Source organism: Plectropomus leopardus, chromosome 16, assembly GCF_026936395.1.
Source record: "Plectropomus leopardus strain MGB_pleo_1.0 chromosome 16, ASM2693639v1, whole genome shotgun sequence".
NCBI lineage: Eukaryota > Metazoa > Chordata > Actinopteri > Perciformes > Serranidae > Plectropomus > Plectropomus leopardus.
Window position 1 is genome coordinate 28,109,418 of NC_142191.1, and position 13,549 is coordinate 28,122,966.

Sequence of the window (13,549 nt, forward strand, 5' to 3'; positions counted from 1 at the left end):
ACAAGTATTTAAACCTTTGAAAATTTGTATTAAAGCATTGTCCCTGCTGTGTTTGTCACTCATTTGATTTATTTTTGCGTTTTTTTACCAACCTAGAACTACCAAGTCTATCGCCCCACAGAAGGAAGTGAGCATCACTCCCTTCTGTGGGCCGATGTCACAGCTCAGCAGAGTGGGACATCACTAACATTAATGAGTCGATGCATGCCTCCATCTGTGCAGTGATTAGGTTGGCCAGTGTGGTTTGGTAGGAGGAAAACAGTTCCTCAGTGAGACTGTTTACAACAAGATCTGTGGGTTATCTCGAGTAACCGGGTCATGATTTCTGGAAAGACGCATTGCTGTTGAGTTTTTTAAATGTTTTTCTTTTGGCGCTCTGAGCACCACAAGCCGAGTGCCATGTGGATCCATTATGTTGGAGAGAAGGCGGCTGATATCTCCAACACTCGGCAACTCACACAAAAACAATCACAACTGTTTAACAGCACTACAGGTAAGAGGCAAAATACGTATTTTGCGTTTGAGAAGAACTGTCCCTTAAAAATATTTAAAAGACCTGCTACATTACGTAAAGAGGGGGTTTGAATTTCAAATCTTGAAATCGAGAAGGCTAAAGAAGCTTCATACATGAATGATGACAAAAGGAGGAAGAATGAAAGAAGAAGGGAGGAGCAGAGATACCAACCAAGTGGGAGAGGAGGGGAGGGACCAGAGGTGGGCTCCATCATGAGCTCAGAGGTCACATTATATCTACACCCTCTCCTGTCTGGCCCAGGAGTGATGGAGCCCAGCAGAGAGCAAGGGAGGGATGGATGGATGGATGGATACAGGCGGATGGATGGATGATAAAGGATTGAGGAGCAGGTAGGAGTGAAAGAAGAAAAGTGCAGACATGAAGAAATCAGTCAGTTAGAGAAAGGGTTAAACCAATATCTTGGGTTGACTGACTCCATCTAAATGAGGAAAACGTGATCAATGCCATTTATTAGTATTATTATTTGTAAATGTATCCCTCAGTTTGCAGTGATGCATTCAGAGGTGTGTGCGTGTGTGTGTGTGCGTGCGTGCGTGCATGCGTGCGTGCGTGCGTGCGTGCGTGCGTGTGTGTGTGTGTATCTCACAGCTGTGAGCTTGAATCATTCACAGTTCACTGGAAAGCTTTATTGACTCAGTTAACTCTCAAATCATCATAAAACACTGTTAATGGCATAATTAAAGATTTTTGGTGTTGGCCTTCACCGACCCATATTGGTGTAACCCCTAACAAATCATGAATGAACAGTGAAGTTAGAACCATTAATCTTTGAGGTGTTTTAGGGGCTATACGAGTGTTTTTACATATATGATCTGTTACAGTGTGTTTTAGTAAACACAAGTTGTAAACACGCAACACCGTTGATACAGTCATTTGAGTCAGCAAGTACAGTCTGAAAAGCTGCAACATGCAATAAATGAATGAAAAGTGGATATTACAGACATATCCCTGACTTGATCTTAAAACATAAGGAAATAAATGGAAGAAATTCATAATATCTACACACAGGGTCATAAAGGGGGGCAATACTAATGTAGTAAATGTGTCCTTTGGAATGAAAACTGTTCAGATATGTGACCATGCAATCTTTTCTAAACTTACCAATAGATAAAGTACCTTTGGGTTTGGGTGGGACGGGACCGAGGAATCCAATGTTGTCATAAAAATTATGGATTGCACTTGGATTAAAGTGTGGTCCTGTAAACAAAGGGAAACTACAATTACCACTTTGCCGTTGTAAGCTTCCACAAACCAGTCAAGTTTCACTTACAGTTAACATCCATGTCTGTTAAAAGAAAAAAAGAGAAAAGGATGCTTCACACTCGTCTTCCCCCCCGGCAGCACAGAAGATCTATACAATCAGCAGTTTCAAGGTGGCCTGTGACCTTTGACCACCAATTTCTAAACATTTCATTCATGAGTCCAAGTAGACTGATGTCACAAATTTGAGGTGTTCTTGAAACGCCGTGTTCGTGAGAATGAAACAAACGAGGTCACAGCGACCTCTGACCACTAACTCATAATCAGTTCATCCTTGTCTCAAAGTGGATGTTTGGGCCAAATTTGCAGATAAAATTCCCTCACGGTGTTCCTGAGATATCGCATTCACAAGAATAAGACAGATGCAAGGTCAGGTGACCTTGACCTTTGACATATGGCCATTAAAATTAGTCCACTTTATCCTTGAGTCCAAGTGGACGTTTGTGCCAGAACTGAAAGAATCCCCTGAAGGCGTTCTTGAGATATCCCGTTCAGGAGAATGGGACTGCTGGCCAACCTGAAAACATAATGCCTCCTGCCGAGGATATTGATGGCACGGAGGCATAACGAGTGGAAATACATTTTGTTTCTATGAAGCCTGGAGGAAGCACATTTACAACTTTACACAAAACCATCAATAGATACATTACAAGCATCACAGTGATGCAAACGCATGTCAGCAGCGACCGTGTTCAGAAAGGTTCAATCATGTTTTGAATAGACTGTGGGAGAGGGGAGGACGACCAACAAGGTGCCCGTTACCAGGTATTAATGAATGACCATGAGGCCATTCTTCTTGCTTATGCCATGGTTAGTTGCCAAGAAAAAAAAGAAAGCCATTCATTTATATATTTATGCGTTTTTCAATAAAAACCAGAAGTTTTCCACTGATATCGGTATTGGTTAACGGCCAAATGACTTGTTATGTATCAGCATATTGGATGTCGGCAAAAAATCCAATATCGTGCATCCCTTACTCGTATTAGATAAAGGCTGATACCTTTATTAAATATAGTAATTATAGAGCTGTGGCCTCTTGAGCCATGTCAAATAACACTGTGACACCACATCTTAGCTGGTCATATGTCTGACATTATATCCCAGGTAGCACCAGGTCTATGGCTTTAGTAACATGCGCTCTTATTCATATGTGAACCTTGCTTCACCTGTGTGGAGCGGCTGGTCGGCGGCTCAGTTTCTGTCAGCAGTGGATTGCTGCCAGGGGGCCAATAAATCCCTTGTTACCAACCAGCAACAGGATGCAATTCAGGAAGAACTGGTAGTTAACAGCACAATGGCAGCACCTTGAATGCGTGTGCAGAGAGGATGTGGAGCAGCTGCAAAGCCTGGATCAAATCTGACCTCCCTGCCTCAATGACTTACTGTTAACTTTATTATTGTTACACCAGGCAGACATGTACATGTGCTGAATGTCTGTTTGAGACACTCAGATGCTGAAAAGAGAGAGAGAGAAGCACTGAATCATACCTCTTGTTTGAAGGAGATCAATTTCTTTGGTGAGGCAGTCAATGTCGATCTGCAGTAACCTGTTTTTGCATCGCAACTGCTTCATTTCCTCAATCTAAAAAAAAAAGAGAGAGAGAGACAGGAAGGGATCAGCTGGTTAGCCATCACACACGCAAGCAGCTCTAGGACATCCTGCTTTTAAGTCAGCCGAGCAGATCTGTGACCGTGTCAGGAGGAGAGCTGCTCCACTCTCCAGAACTGGCTCGCCTCAGTAAACAACACTGAACCAAGGAGCTACTGAGCTCAGCAACACCGGCCAATTAACCTTCCCCAGCCGCTTTCCCCGTCCGCTCACTCAAACTGGAGCAGCAGACGAAAACAGCTGACTCAACAAGAACTCAGAGCGGCACTTCGTCTGAACCCGAGAGGTTTCAACAAACCCACCGCCGCAAATCTAACATAAACACGAAGCTGTGCGGAAGATAAATATAATGGACACGTTCGCTGTGTTTTCTTTTGAACTCTCACCATCGCTGCTTTAGCTGCACAGCTCCAGGATGAACAGTGAAGTGAATCTGTGCGCTCTGTCAGTCTGAAAATATGGAACTGTATCAGCCAAATCATAAACAGACCCTGCAATCAGCATAGTTTCAGGGTGTAGGAGCATCGGCAGGAACCAAGAACGGCAATGTGACCCAGATCATTTTGTTTTTGTCTGTTCAGCTTTTTATCTGTCAGTAATAACCAGTAAAACATTTGTTTGCACTTATGAAGAACATCTCTGGAGACTGCTGGTAAAATCATATGGAACTTGTTTTTTTAAATTGATTATCTGCTGATGGAAGACGTTGGTTAGAGCTCTTTAATATTTTCCCTTTCAAACGTCCCAGATTCTGGCTGCCGTTAACGAAAGCTGATGATTACTGTTCTCAACAATAAATATCAGTTTGTAAGATTCATATTGGACAGCATGTATTAATACAAACCCTCATACCCCTCCTCACATTTCCTGTCTCTCTGAATTGTCATTGTCAAATTTAAGCAGAAAATTATCCAAAAGTTCACAGTGGACACATTTATGTATTTATTATATTATTTTTTTAGAGTCATACAATGTTTTATACCTTTTATCCCTTTCTGTGTTTTCTTTCATATACATATATAATGTTGCAATGTTGGATGTTCAAATTAATCGTTTGCATCTAGCAAATTGGTCTTCTTTCAAAAACTGAACAGGAGATGACCCAGAAAACAGCAGGAAATTAGCAAAATGTACAAGAAAATTACCTGAAATTTTGCAGAGAAAAAATAAAGAGAAAAAAAAAAGAAACGATGGAATGACCTGAAATAACTTCTTAAAAGTTACAATAATTCTCTAAAAAATAATCTTTAATAAAAAATTATAATACCTTTCAATATAGTTCCCTAGGAATTTTTTCTCTAGGCTTTTAAAATTTTCTAATTATTTTAATTTTGTGCAGTTTTTTTTTGTTTTTTTGCAGCGTTTCCCACCGAGTTGCTTGTTGCCTTTTTCCTCGTTGTTTCAAAAGAAATCAAATCAATGTGCTCAGGGTTCAAAGGGTTAACCATGGCCTAAGTTTCAAATATTAAAGATAAAAGCGTGTAAAAACAAAAACCTGAGGTTTCAGATCATTCCAAGTACTCTGCTTCCAATGTTTTTATATTTTTGAGACAAGATGACGTCCGGTCCTGATGGATTTCTTTATATGGTCATTTGCTCCAGGGACGCTACAGCAAGCAGCCCGCATTGCTATATGTAACTGACCCGATTTCACATCGGATTCCTGCCGGAACATGTCCGGTTGTATTGTAGCTTTAATTGGTGATTTTTCATGGTAGAAAGTGCAGCTATATGTCGTTATAGTCTTGCCCGCAGTTGCAACAACAGTGCAGAGACGCTGAGATTCAGAATATCTAAAAACTTCTGAATCTCAAAAGTTAAGAGCAGACTGGCCTTTTTCGGGAGGGCTCTTAAATGGACAGACACTTAAACTGAGAGTTTCAAACGAAGGGTGAGTACAGGTATGCCAGCACAGACAGTATGAGGAAACTAAAGTAGGCTTTTTTTTTTACATTAAAGCAAGTAAACATGTTCTAGTAGAAACCCAAAATAAACATGTGAACCTGAAAAGAAGCAGAATTTGTCCCCTTTAAAGTCACTGAATTGAGCTTACAGAAGGAATTTGAGAGGCCGAGTTGGATCTCTCCAGCCGTCTCCTTGTCAGGTCGTTCTCCATCTCGTTGACCTCCTCTTTTAGCTTCTCTAGCTTCTTCTTCTTCTGCTCCAGCTCGTGCCACAGCCTCTCCATGCGGGCCTTCTGATGGACCAACAATGCTGGAAAACACACACACAAAGTACTGTTATCCACTGTCTCCTGTGTGTTACTATCCACAAGCAAACTGAAAAATATGCACATCATTTAGCATGATACGAAATCAAGAGAGGGAAAGAAATTCAAAGAATATAATACTGAGAAGCTCCCTGTGACTAAAAAGATCAACACAAGGTAGAAAACTGCTGTCAACAATCAGATTTTCAGATCCACCACACTATCAGCTGTCAAACCAGTATTTAGCATAAAAACTACTTTATGTAAGGAGAGACGGGGGAACTACATCAGATTCCTTTGGCTTTCTATCGAGCTGCGTTTCATCACCTATTGTGGTTACAGCGAGAGATCAGACCTATCCCGGTTAGCAGAATGCTGCAGGCAAATTCTGCTGTTTAATACAGCACCTTAACCGTGCACATGTCCCGCTCAAGTCTCTACAGCGTGTTTCCCATAATTCAATATAGTTCCTGCATCTGTTGGCAGGTTGTAACACCTCCTGCACAGACACTCAGTGATAAACAACTCTCTTTCTCTCTCTCTGCTGCAGCACACAAACACTTCAAGACACTTCACCACTTATGGGAAGATGGTGATCATACACACGTTCTCCCGTCACAGTGTCTTAAAGCCAAAGTGCTGCCAGCTTGCTTAACCCTTTTACAGCCACACTAAGAAATGCCCTTGCAAAAAATATACATTATACTCAACTATAGAATATATTTCCTAAAAAATGCATTAAAAAAACATTACCCAGTATACTGCACTGTAAAAAGTGCAGAAGTCAATTTAACATAACAGAAATCTGAAAATAAAAGTAACTGTGTACAATACAAAAAATTATGATAATAAATAAATTTTTAAAAAAACAAAAAAAAAAATAGATGTAATTTCAGAAGAAAAGTCAATTTAATATTTTAAAAAACTGAATACAATTACAGTATATTCAAAATACTAAAATGAATTGTATGAAAACATTTGTATGAAATGAAATTGGGTTTTGCCTAGTTTTTAAAAAGTTTTTTGATTGCAAAAAATGTCAACCATGCAAAAAAAACAGCTGTTAAAGGGTTAATGTGACTAATAGAGTGTGAGAGAGTATACACTGTATGGTATAAATGTAAAAGCCCAACACGCCTTTTTCTGCTCAGGTCTGCTCTGCAAATTTAAGCTGACAAATAGGTCCTGCAGTTACAGAAAAACACTACATTTTATATCCATAACACCTAATTTAATTATTGTTTTTTGAGATTTATATATTCAAATTGTATCATTTTTGTTCTGAAAGGGATGTTTCACCCTCCAACAACATCAAAACAATATTTTAATGTCATTTTACAAACACAACTTCAAGTGTACAAGTGTCAGTAATCCAGTATTATGCTCAGTTCTTCCCAAACACATGCACTTTTTCTTAAACATCTATATTTAAAACTGAACGCCAGACTCCACTGACAAAAACAGTAATTTTACCTCTTTATAGACGGGAGCTGCTGGTCTACCGCTGTGTCGATCAGTGTGTTTGATGTTTGAAAGGGTTAGTTTGGATTCACCAAAGCCACATAATAACAAAAACAAACTAAGGTATCGATGCAGTGGTAGACCAGCAGCTCCGTGCTCAGCCATGTAAAACTGTTCTTGTTAGTGGAGTCTGGCTTTGAAGAGTTCAGCTTAAAATAGTAAGGTTTTTAAAAACATGCATGTGTTTGAGAAGTACTGAGCATACGACTGCATAAATGAGACTTGGATTATACTGTATGAGTTGTGTGATTGTTTGTAAACGTATGTTTTGTCAAATGTGGCCCTCATTTACTTCAATTCATCAAGAATTCTCTCCTTTTTTTTGGTATTTTCATTCACCATGGAGGCATGTGAGAAAAACATGTTCTTCATTAATGCACGTAACACAGGCTGAGTAACTGATATACAAATAACATTTTGTGGTTAGCGTGCGCCTTAAATCTCATCCTTTAAACAAGCTCACAAGATACTATTTGGCTGTGTGAGGTAATCAGTCCACTATACCCTCAAGAACAAACGCATAAAAATAAAAATAACATACATACGCGCTACAAAAAAATGGTTAATGCCTCACTTCACCAGGTTTTATTTGTCTCATTTGAAACAGGCTGTCGCTTGTCAACCAGAACCATGTCTTCAACGAAATTATGTAATAACAATAATGTTAGTCTACTGCCAAACAGCAACAGCTACAGATCTGGTGTGAATGGCGTCTGGTGATGGTTAACACATTACTGTTTTGTTAACAGCTATGTGGTGACAGGTGTGTCTTTATCAGGTACAGTCTTGGTGTTTTTCCAAACCAAAACAGATCAAGTAGAAGGAAATGGGCTGATGAGGGTCAACAGTAGAGGCAGCATGCCCGCTGTGAAGCCCCTCTTGGTGGTAGTCACCGCAGTGCAGGAGCCACAGCCGGTGACTCACACGTAATACAGTCAAAAGCCCAAAAAAGGAAACAGCAGTGTGCTCTGACACGTTTGACTCACACTACAGAATCCACCAGTCTCAGGGGTCGTCAGAGCAAACGCAGCATTTAGTGAGGACGACTCACACTGCCGTCATCACACCAGCCCTCACTGAGCGAGTCACCTTTGCTTTTATCTGCCTCATAGAGAGGGACACGCTAAACGGTGTTTCTGCACTCACTGAACATTAGTGGCGGCAAGTATACACAGTTTGGCTCAAGAAATACATTACGGACAATGTTATGGAAAGAGACTTTTAAAATCACACAGTATACTTTATAGTAAAATGACTTTCTTGGCAGGAAGCAATGGAAAAAGCATTTAGACCCACTGCTGGTAGCAAAAAAAAAAAAAAAAAAAACCTTCACTCAGTTAAAATGGGTCTGAAATGGCTCTTTTTGCCTCATCTCTGCGCTCTCTAGAGCCACTTGACATTTGCTAAACAACCAATCAACAGAGCAAACGGAGACATCAGAGGCCTACTCAATGAAGGTGTGAACCATTTCTGGACATTTTTCTGCCTGTTTGGTCCGAGCTGTGGGCGTGAACTCATTATCTGTAGTTTGTATCTGCAAACTTCTGTGCTGTGAAAATAGCTCTAGGAAACTGGCACCTTTGCAATGCTGGCTATAAAGTCAAGTATCGTTAAAAAAAAAAAAAAAAATCCAGAGAGGAAATGAACTCTGAATAAAAGGTACACATATGTACCTTTTACATATGTACTGACTGACACTGACTTGTGAATACTTCAAATTTTCTAGATGTTTTCATTTATGTTAAGTCTTCCTATTTTGCCTTTTTGTTTACTTTTACCCTCATAATTGTAATATATTTTAATTTTATTACGTTTTATTTTTATGTTTGTTTTTATCCACTTGCGTCTTTTTAAATTTCTTTATCTACAAAGAAATTCATCGCACTTTTGTTTCTCCTACCAAGGGCTGCGCAAGATGACTCAAAAATAATATTGCTATAATTTTAAGCTTTATCGCAATACACAATATACATCTTGACCACTGGTGCTTTTATTTTGAAGCCCTCTGCTTGTCTCAGGCCAGAAGTTTTAATGTTTTTGTTGTGAAGTTAAAGCTTCCAGTCAATAGTTAGCTGTTAGCAGAAAATTAAACTGCTACCACGGCACTGTTAAACATGAGGATTTATTCCCTGAGAGCTGGAATCAAACTAGCAGCTCTCCACTTCATATATTACAAATGTTTAACAAGCCTCATGGTGTTTTTATGGTTGCAAAATGAGACTAAATAGTTAGTCTGGAGCCCTGAAGATACAAAAACACACGCCTCGTCTTTTCACACTACAGTTGAACTCAGTAATTTAGACTGTTAACGCAGCGCTGCTAAAAGTGATGATTTATTCACACACTACTCGCCTGCTCACACACTATCGTTCATGAGTGAATAGTAAGGATGGGCTTAGGAGTGTGTGTGACGGATCATGTTAGTAAGAACCATAGGAGAGAGGGACAGAACAAAACTGCCGAAGCCAGTTACAAAGATGATGTGACAATTTATACTCGATGCTCATGCTATTGTCATTTTATACATCGCACATGGAACAAGTTGATTCGATGCACCCACCCCTGCTCATACTTGTCAGACTTACAAAAATTCATTATATAAAGCACCTTGAGCTGCCCCTCTGTATAAAATGCTCTATATGAATAAACTTCCTTTGCATTTATTTCTATGAGGGCAGAGAGACCAGGGTTATGATCAAAGTGAAGACACTCAGCGTTGCTCACCTTGTGTGTACGCTGCATCATCAGAGCCCATGCTGAGTCTGCGAGGCTCACTCGGCCTCTCCCTGTGAGGCGACAGCGGGTCTGAGAGATGCAGGGGGTCTGGCTCCACAAAGTGGTGGTCTGAGGGTAGGCTGAGGAGGTTGTTGGGCTCAAAAGTCGGGGACACGACTCCCGGGGACACAGCTGGGGGCTTATTGGGGGACACTGTGATTTTAAAAGTGTATTTGGTGTTGGGCTGAGTCACCACCACACGTGGGGAAGAAGCTGTGCCTCCCCCTCCTAAAGAGGCACGGGACTTAGGTGGATGGTGGTGGATGTAGGCGGGGCCCATGCTCACTTGGCCCCCCATGTTCCTGGCCCCCGACGGACCCTGCAAGGGAGGGTTGGCTGAGATGTAGACTGTGGGAGGGTTCCGACCCCCACTATCGTCGCTGGAGGCGTTGGCAGAAATGTAAAACTTGGGTTGGGAGCGGGAGCCGGCTGAGGCCACGGCGGCCTCGTCAGAGGGAGTGGTAGCAGCAGTAGGCGGGCTGGCGGAGATGTAAACAGTGGGCTGGCTGCGGCTCAGACCTGGGCCTCCGATGGAGAGAGGGGTGGTGGGGACAGTAGCCACCCCGGTTGAAGAGGAGGAAGAGGAAGGGCAGGAGGAGGAGGTGGAGGAGGAGCGGGGCCCGCTGCTCGTCCGCAGCACGGCGGTCGTGGTTGTGGAGTTGCTCCTCTGAGGAGATTCAAGTTTGATCTCTATCTGATTCTTGCGCGGGCCGGTGGAGATGTTCTGGATGTTGTACTGGCTGATGGCAGACAGGGAGGTGGGCATGACAGAGGAGGAGGAGGAGGAAGAAGAGCAGGAGGAGACACCAGAGGAAGAGGCCTGGCTTCCAGTGGGGAGGATGGAGGGCGCCTGGGGGTTTGTGGGGGAGCTGATTGGCATGTAGACGTGAGAGGTCTGGTGGCCCTGGGTCTGGTGCTGTGAGGTATGTGAGGAGGAGGCGTGCTGAGGGCCGGACCAGGAGCTGGACAGGGAGGGGTGTGAGATCTGATAGATCTGCTGCTGGGGCTGGGACGTGGGGCTGTACTGGGCCCTGCCTCCCTGCTGCTGGTTCTGCCGGGTCGTACCGGTCTGGCTGACGTAGGGCCGGATGTAGATAGAGTTACCCTGTGGACTGCTGAGCCCCGACTGAGGGCCGCCGTGTATGTGCAAAGAGGTGGGGGTGTTGCGGCCCGTCTGGATATTGGGGGCCAGCGTCACGGTGATGGGATTGAAGCGCGGCGTCTGCTGGACGCCCATCGTCGTTCCTTTGACACCCAGAGGGTAGAGTCCGAGGTGCTGTGGAGGCTGCGGTTTGCGTGACGGCTCCATCACACCAAACACATTGATGCTGGAGGGCACCTGCACGGGGGCTGACTGGGGCTCCTGCTGAAAGAAGTCACTGTTGGGGGCCTGGCCTGTCGGGAGGGGCCCGTCGCTCAGGCTGTGGGCCAGAGTCCGGCTGCCGTTCATTCTCAGGCCGTCCCGAACCGGGGCCGCGTGCACATTCTGAGACTGCAGGCCCAGGTTCAGCTGGGTCATGTGATTACGAAGCCTGATGAAGCTGGGGTCGTCGGAGAAGCTGAGGTTTCCTTCTTCGCTGTACAAGTAGCCCGGACTGACCTGGGACAAGTATTCACAGCAGGCGTCTAAATTGTTGTTGTTCTGAAATAAAGAGAGAAGAATTGGACTTAATGTCACTGTTTCATATGAGAACGACAACACTCACACCTGTTTTGAACATACCATACCATCACACCGAAATATTTTACCGAATTCAACATGTTTGCGTAACAATGTGGGTAGTACGTGTAAATGAACTGTGGTAAACTTCCGTGCATAACCAGCACCTAGATATTCCTGCTCATCTCTCAGCTTACATTTTCCCAGCCCTGAGGCTGTTGCTCAAACTACAGAGTGTACTTCTGCATTTTCACATGCCTGCAATCACAGACACACAGAGTACAGCGGATCAAGAGAGAGCCAGCCCTCGCTCTCTCATTCATTCAAATGCAGACCAAATTCCAATCTAGCAGTAATCTAATCTAGCAATCCAGAGACATGCAGGACAGGTTAATTGGTGATTTAAGTGCCCGTAGGTGCGAATGAGAGTGTGTATGGTTGTCTGTCTGTATGTGTCGGCCCTGCGATAGTCGGGCGACCTGTCCAAGGTGTACCCTGCCTCCCGCCCAATGACAGCTGGGATAGGCTCCAGCCCCACCTGCGGACCCTTACAAGGAAAAACGGACAATGAATGAATTACTTTAATTAAGGTTTAGTTAACACAATATATACCAGCTAAATTTATGGCCTGCAATATTTGTTGTTCTAGCCAGAAAGACAGACACGGAGGTACAGACAGTGAAATAAAACAGGCTGACATAAAATAAACCACTTCTTCACAGATGTCGAGTTTCCTCTAATTTACCATTTTCCCTCGGATCTTTCTAGGCACTTCGCTCTCATGGTTGTTTATCTATTGTCAGTCTGTGTAATAATTTCTTTCAGGTAGTAATACTTTTGGACTCATTTATTGCTCTGTTAAAAAAATGATGCTTTTCAGTAGAGGTCAGGCTGATACCGCTGTCCATATTTAACAACTAAGAAATCTGATGACAATATATCTGCCATGATTATTCTTTATTTTTCAACAGAAACACATAACATTTAACAGACCCCTTTTAAAGAAGTTGTTAATGTGGATATTTTATGAACTGTGACCTAGATAAGTACAAAGCAGGAAATTTTACATTAGAAAAATAAGCTATTATTTATGTAAAGGCTTTTAAACACTTGCTGCTTGTTATTAGTCATATGTGCTAGGTCTGATTCTTTATGCAAAAAGCTTTATCAGTCAGGCTTTATTTTGCAGAAATCAGGCGTTTGAGCTTGCTCACCTGCAGAACACACCGGGAGACAACACCCTCTGGGACTTCAGGGAACTTCTGGCGCAGGTCATGCAAAACCTGAATGTCAATCTGGTGGCTTCCCTGGGCCATTCGTATGTTGCCAGGTCAGGACTGCTTGTTCTGTTCAGCGCACTGGGGCGTCAGTCGTGGCAGCAAACCGCCCTCATCTTGAACATCTTCTGAGGTCAAAGAGAAAAAAGAAAAAAAAGGAAACGTCAGATGAAAAAGTTCTCTCCATATGACAACACAAAATCCAGCCTTTCTCTGGTCCATACTCAGAATAGTGATATGAGCTGGAGACGTCTGTGTTTTGTTAACACTCAATGAAAAAGGAAGCATGCCCAAGTAGCGGGGAAGGAGCCAATGTGGTCAACTGCGAACCCACTCTGCGAGACATCCATCAGACATTTGAGGTTGTCGATTTCATTATGCCTGGCAGCTTGCAAAACAAAACTTCACAGATCCTCAACGAGAATAGATGGCATTCATTTCAGGAGCCCTCCTCCACACTGAGCTCCTTAATAAAAGAGTAGCAGGAGGAGGAAACCACCTCTGACTGACGACTGAGAAAACCACCTTTTCCAACTGATCTTAACATCAACATTCACTTATTAAGGAGATGAGGGGGGCCAACAGTAGTCTGGTTTGGAGAAAAAATTCGCCACATAAAGATCTGTTAAGCTCCAGCGTAATGCAGCTCTGCAGAACAGTTGATTCCAGAGAATCACTGCGTTATTTCTGACGGTGCAGCCGA

General features: G+C 42.9%; 1 protein-coding gene across 4 annotated transcripts in view; it reads right to left on the bottom strand.

Annotated features, from left to right (window-relative positions):
- tab2 (TGF-beta activated kinase 1 (MAP3K7) binding protein 2) overlaps positions 1-13,549 on the bottom strand; it is a 54,567-nt gene that overhangs the window by 3,692 nt on the left and 37,326 nt on the right. Inside the window, exons 2-7 of one of the 4 annotated variants that reach the window (XM_042503193.2) lie at positions 12,784-12,971; positions 9,859-11,551; positions 5,458-5,618; positions 3,284-3,377; positions 1,637-1,732; positions 686-766 (exon numbers count right to left, since the gene is read on the bottom strand). In XM_042503193.2, coding sequence (XP_042359127.1) covers positions 686-766; positions 1,637-1,732; positions 3,284-3,377; positions 5,458-5,618; positions 9,859-11,551; positions 12,784-12,885 — 2,227 coding nt within the window. In that variant the 5' untranslated portion in view covers positions 12,886-12,971. Of the gene's footprint in view, positions 1-685; positions 767-1,636; positions 1,733-3,283; positions 3,378-5,457; positions 5,619-9,858; positions 11,552-12,783; positions 12,975-13,549 lie in introns of all 4 variants that reach the window. The other 3 variants (XM_042503192.2, XM_042503195.2, XM_042503194.2) reach the window with 3 other exon arrangements.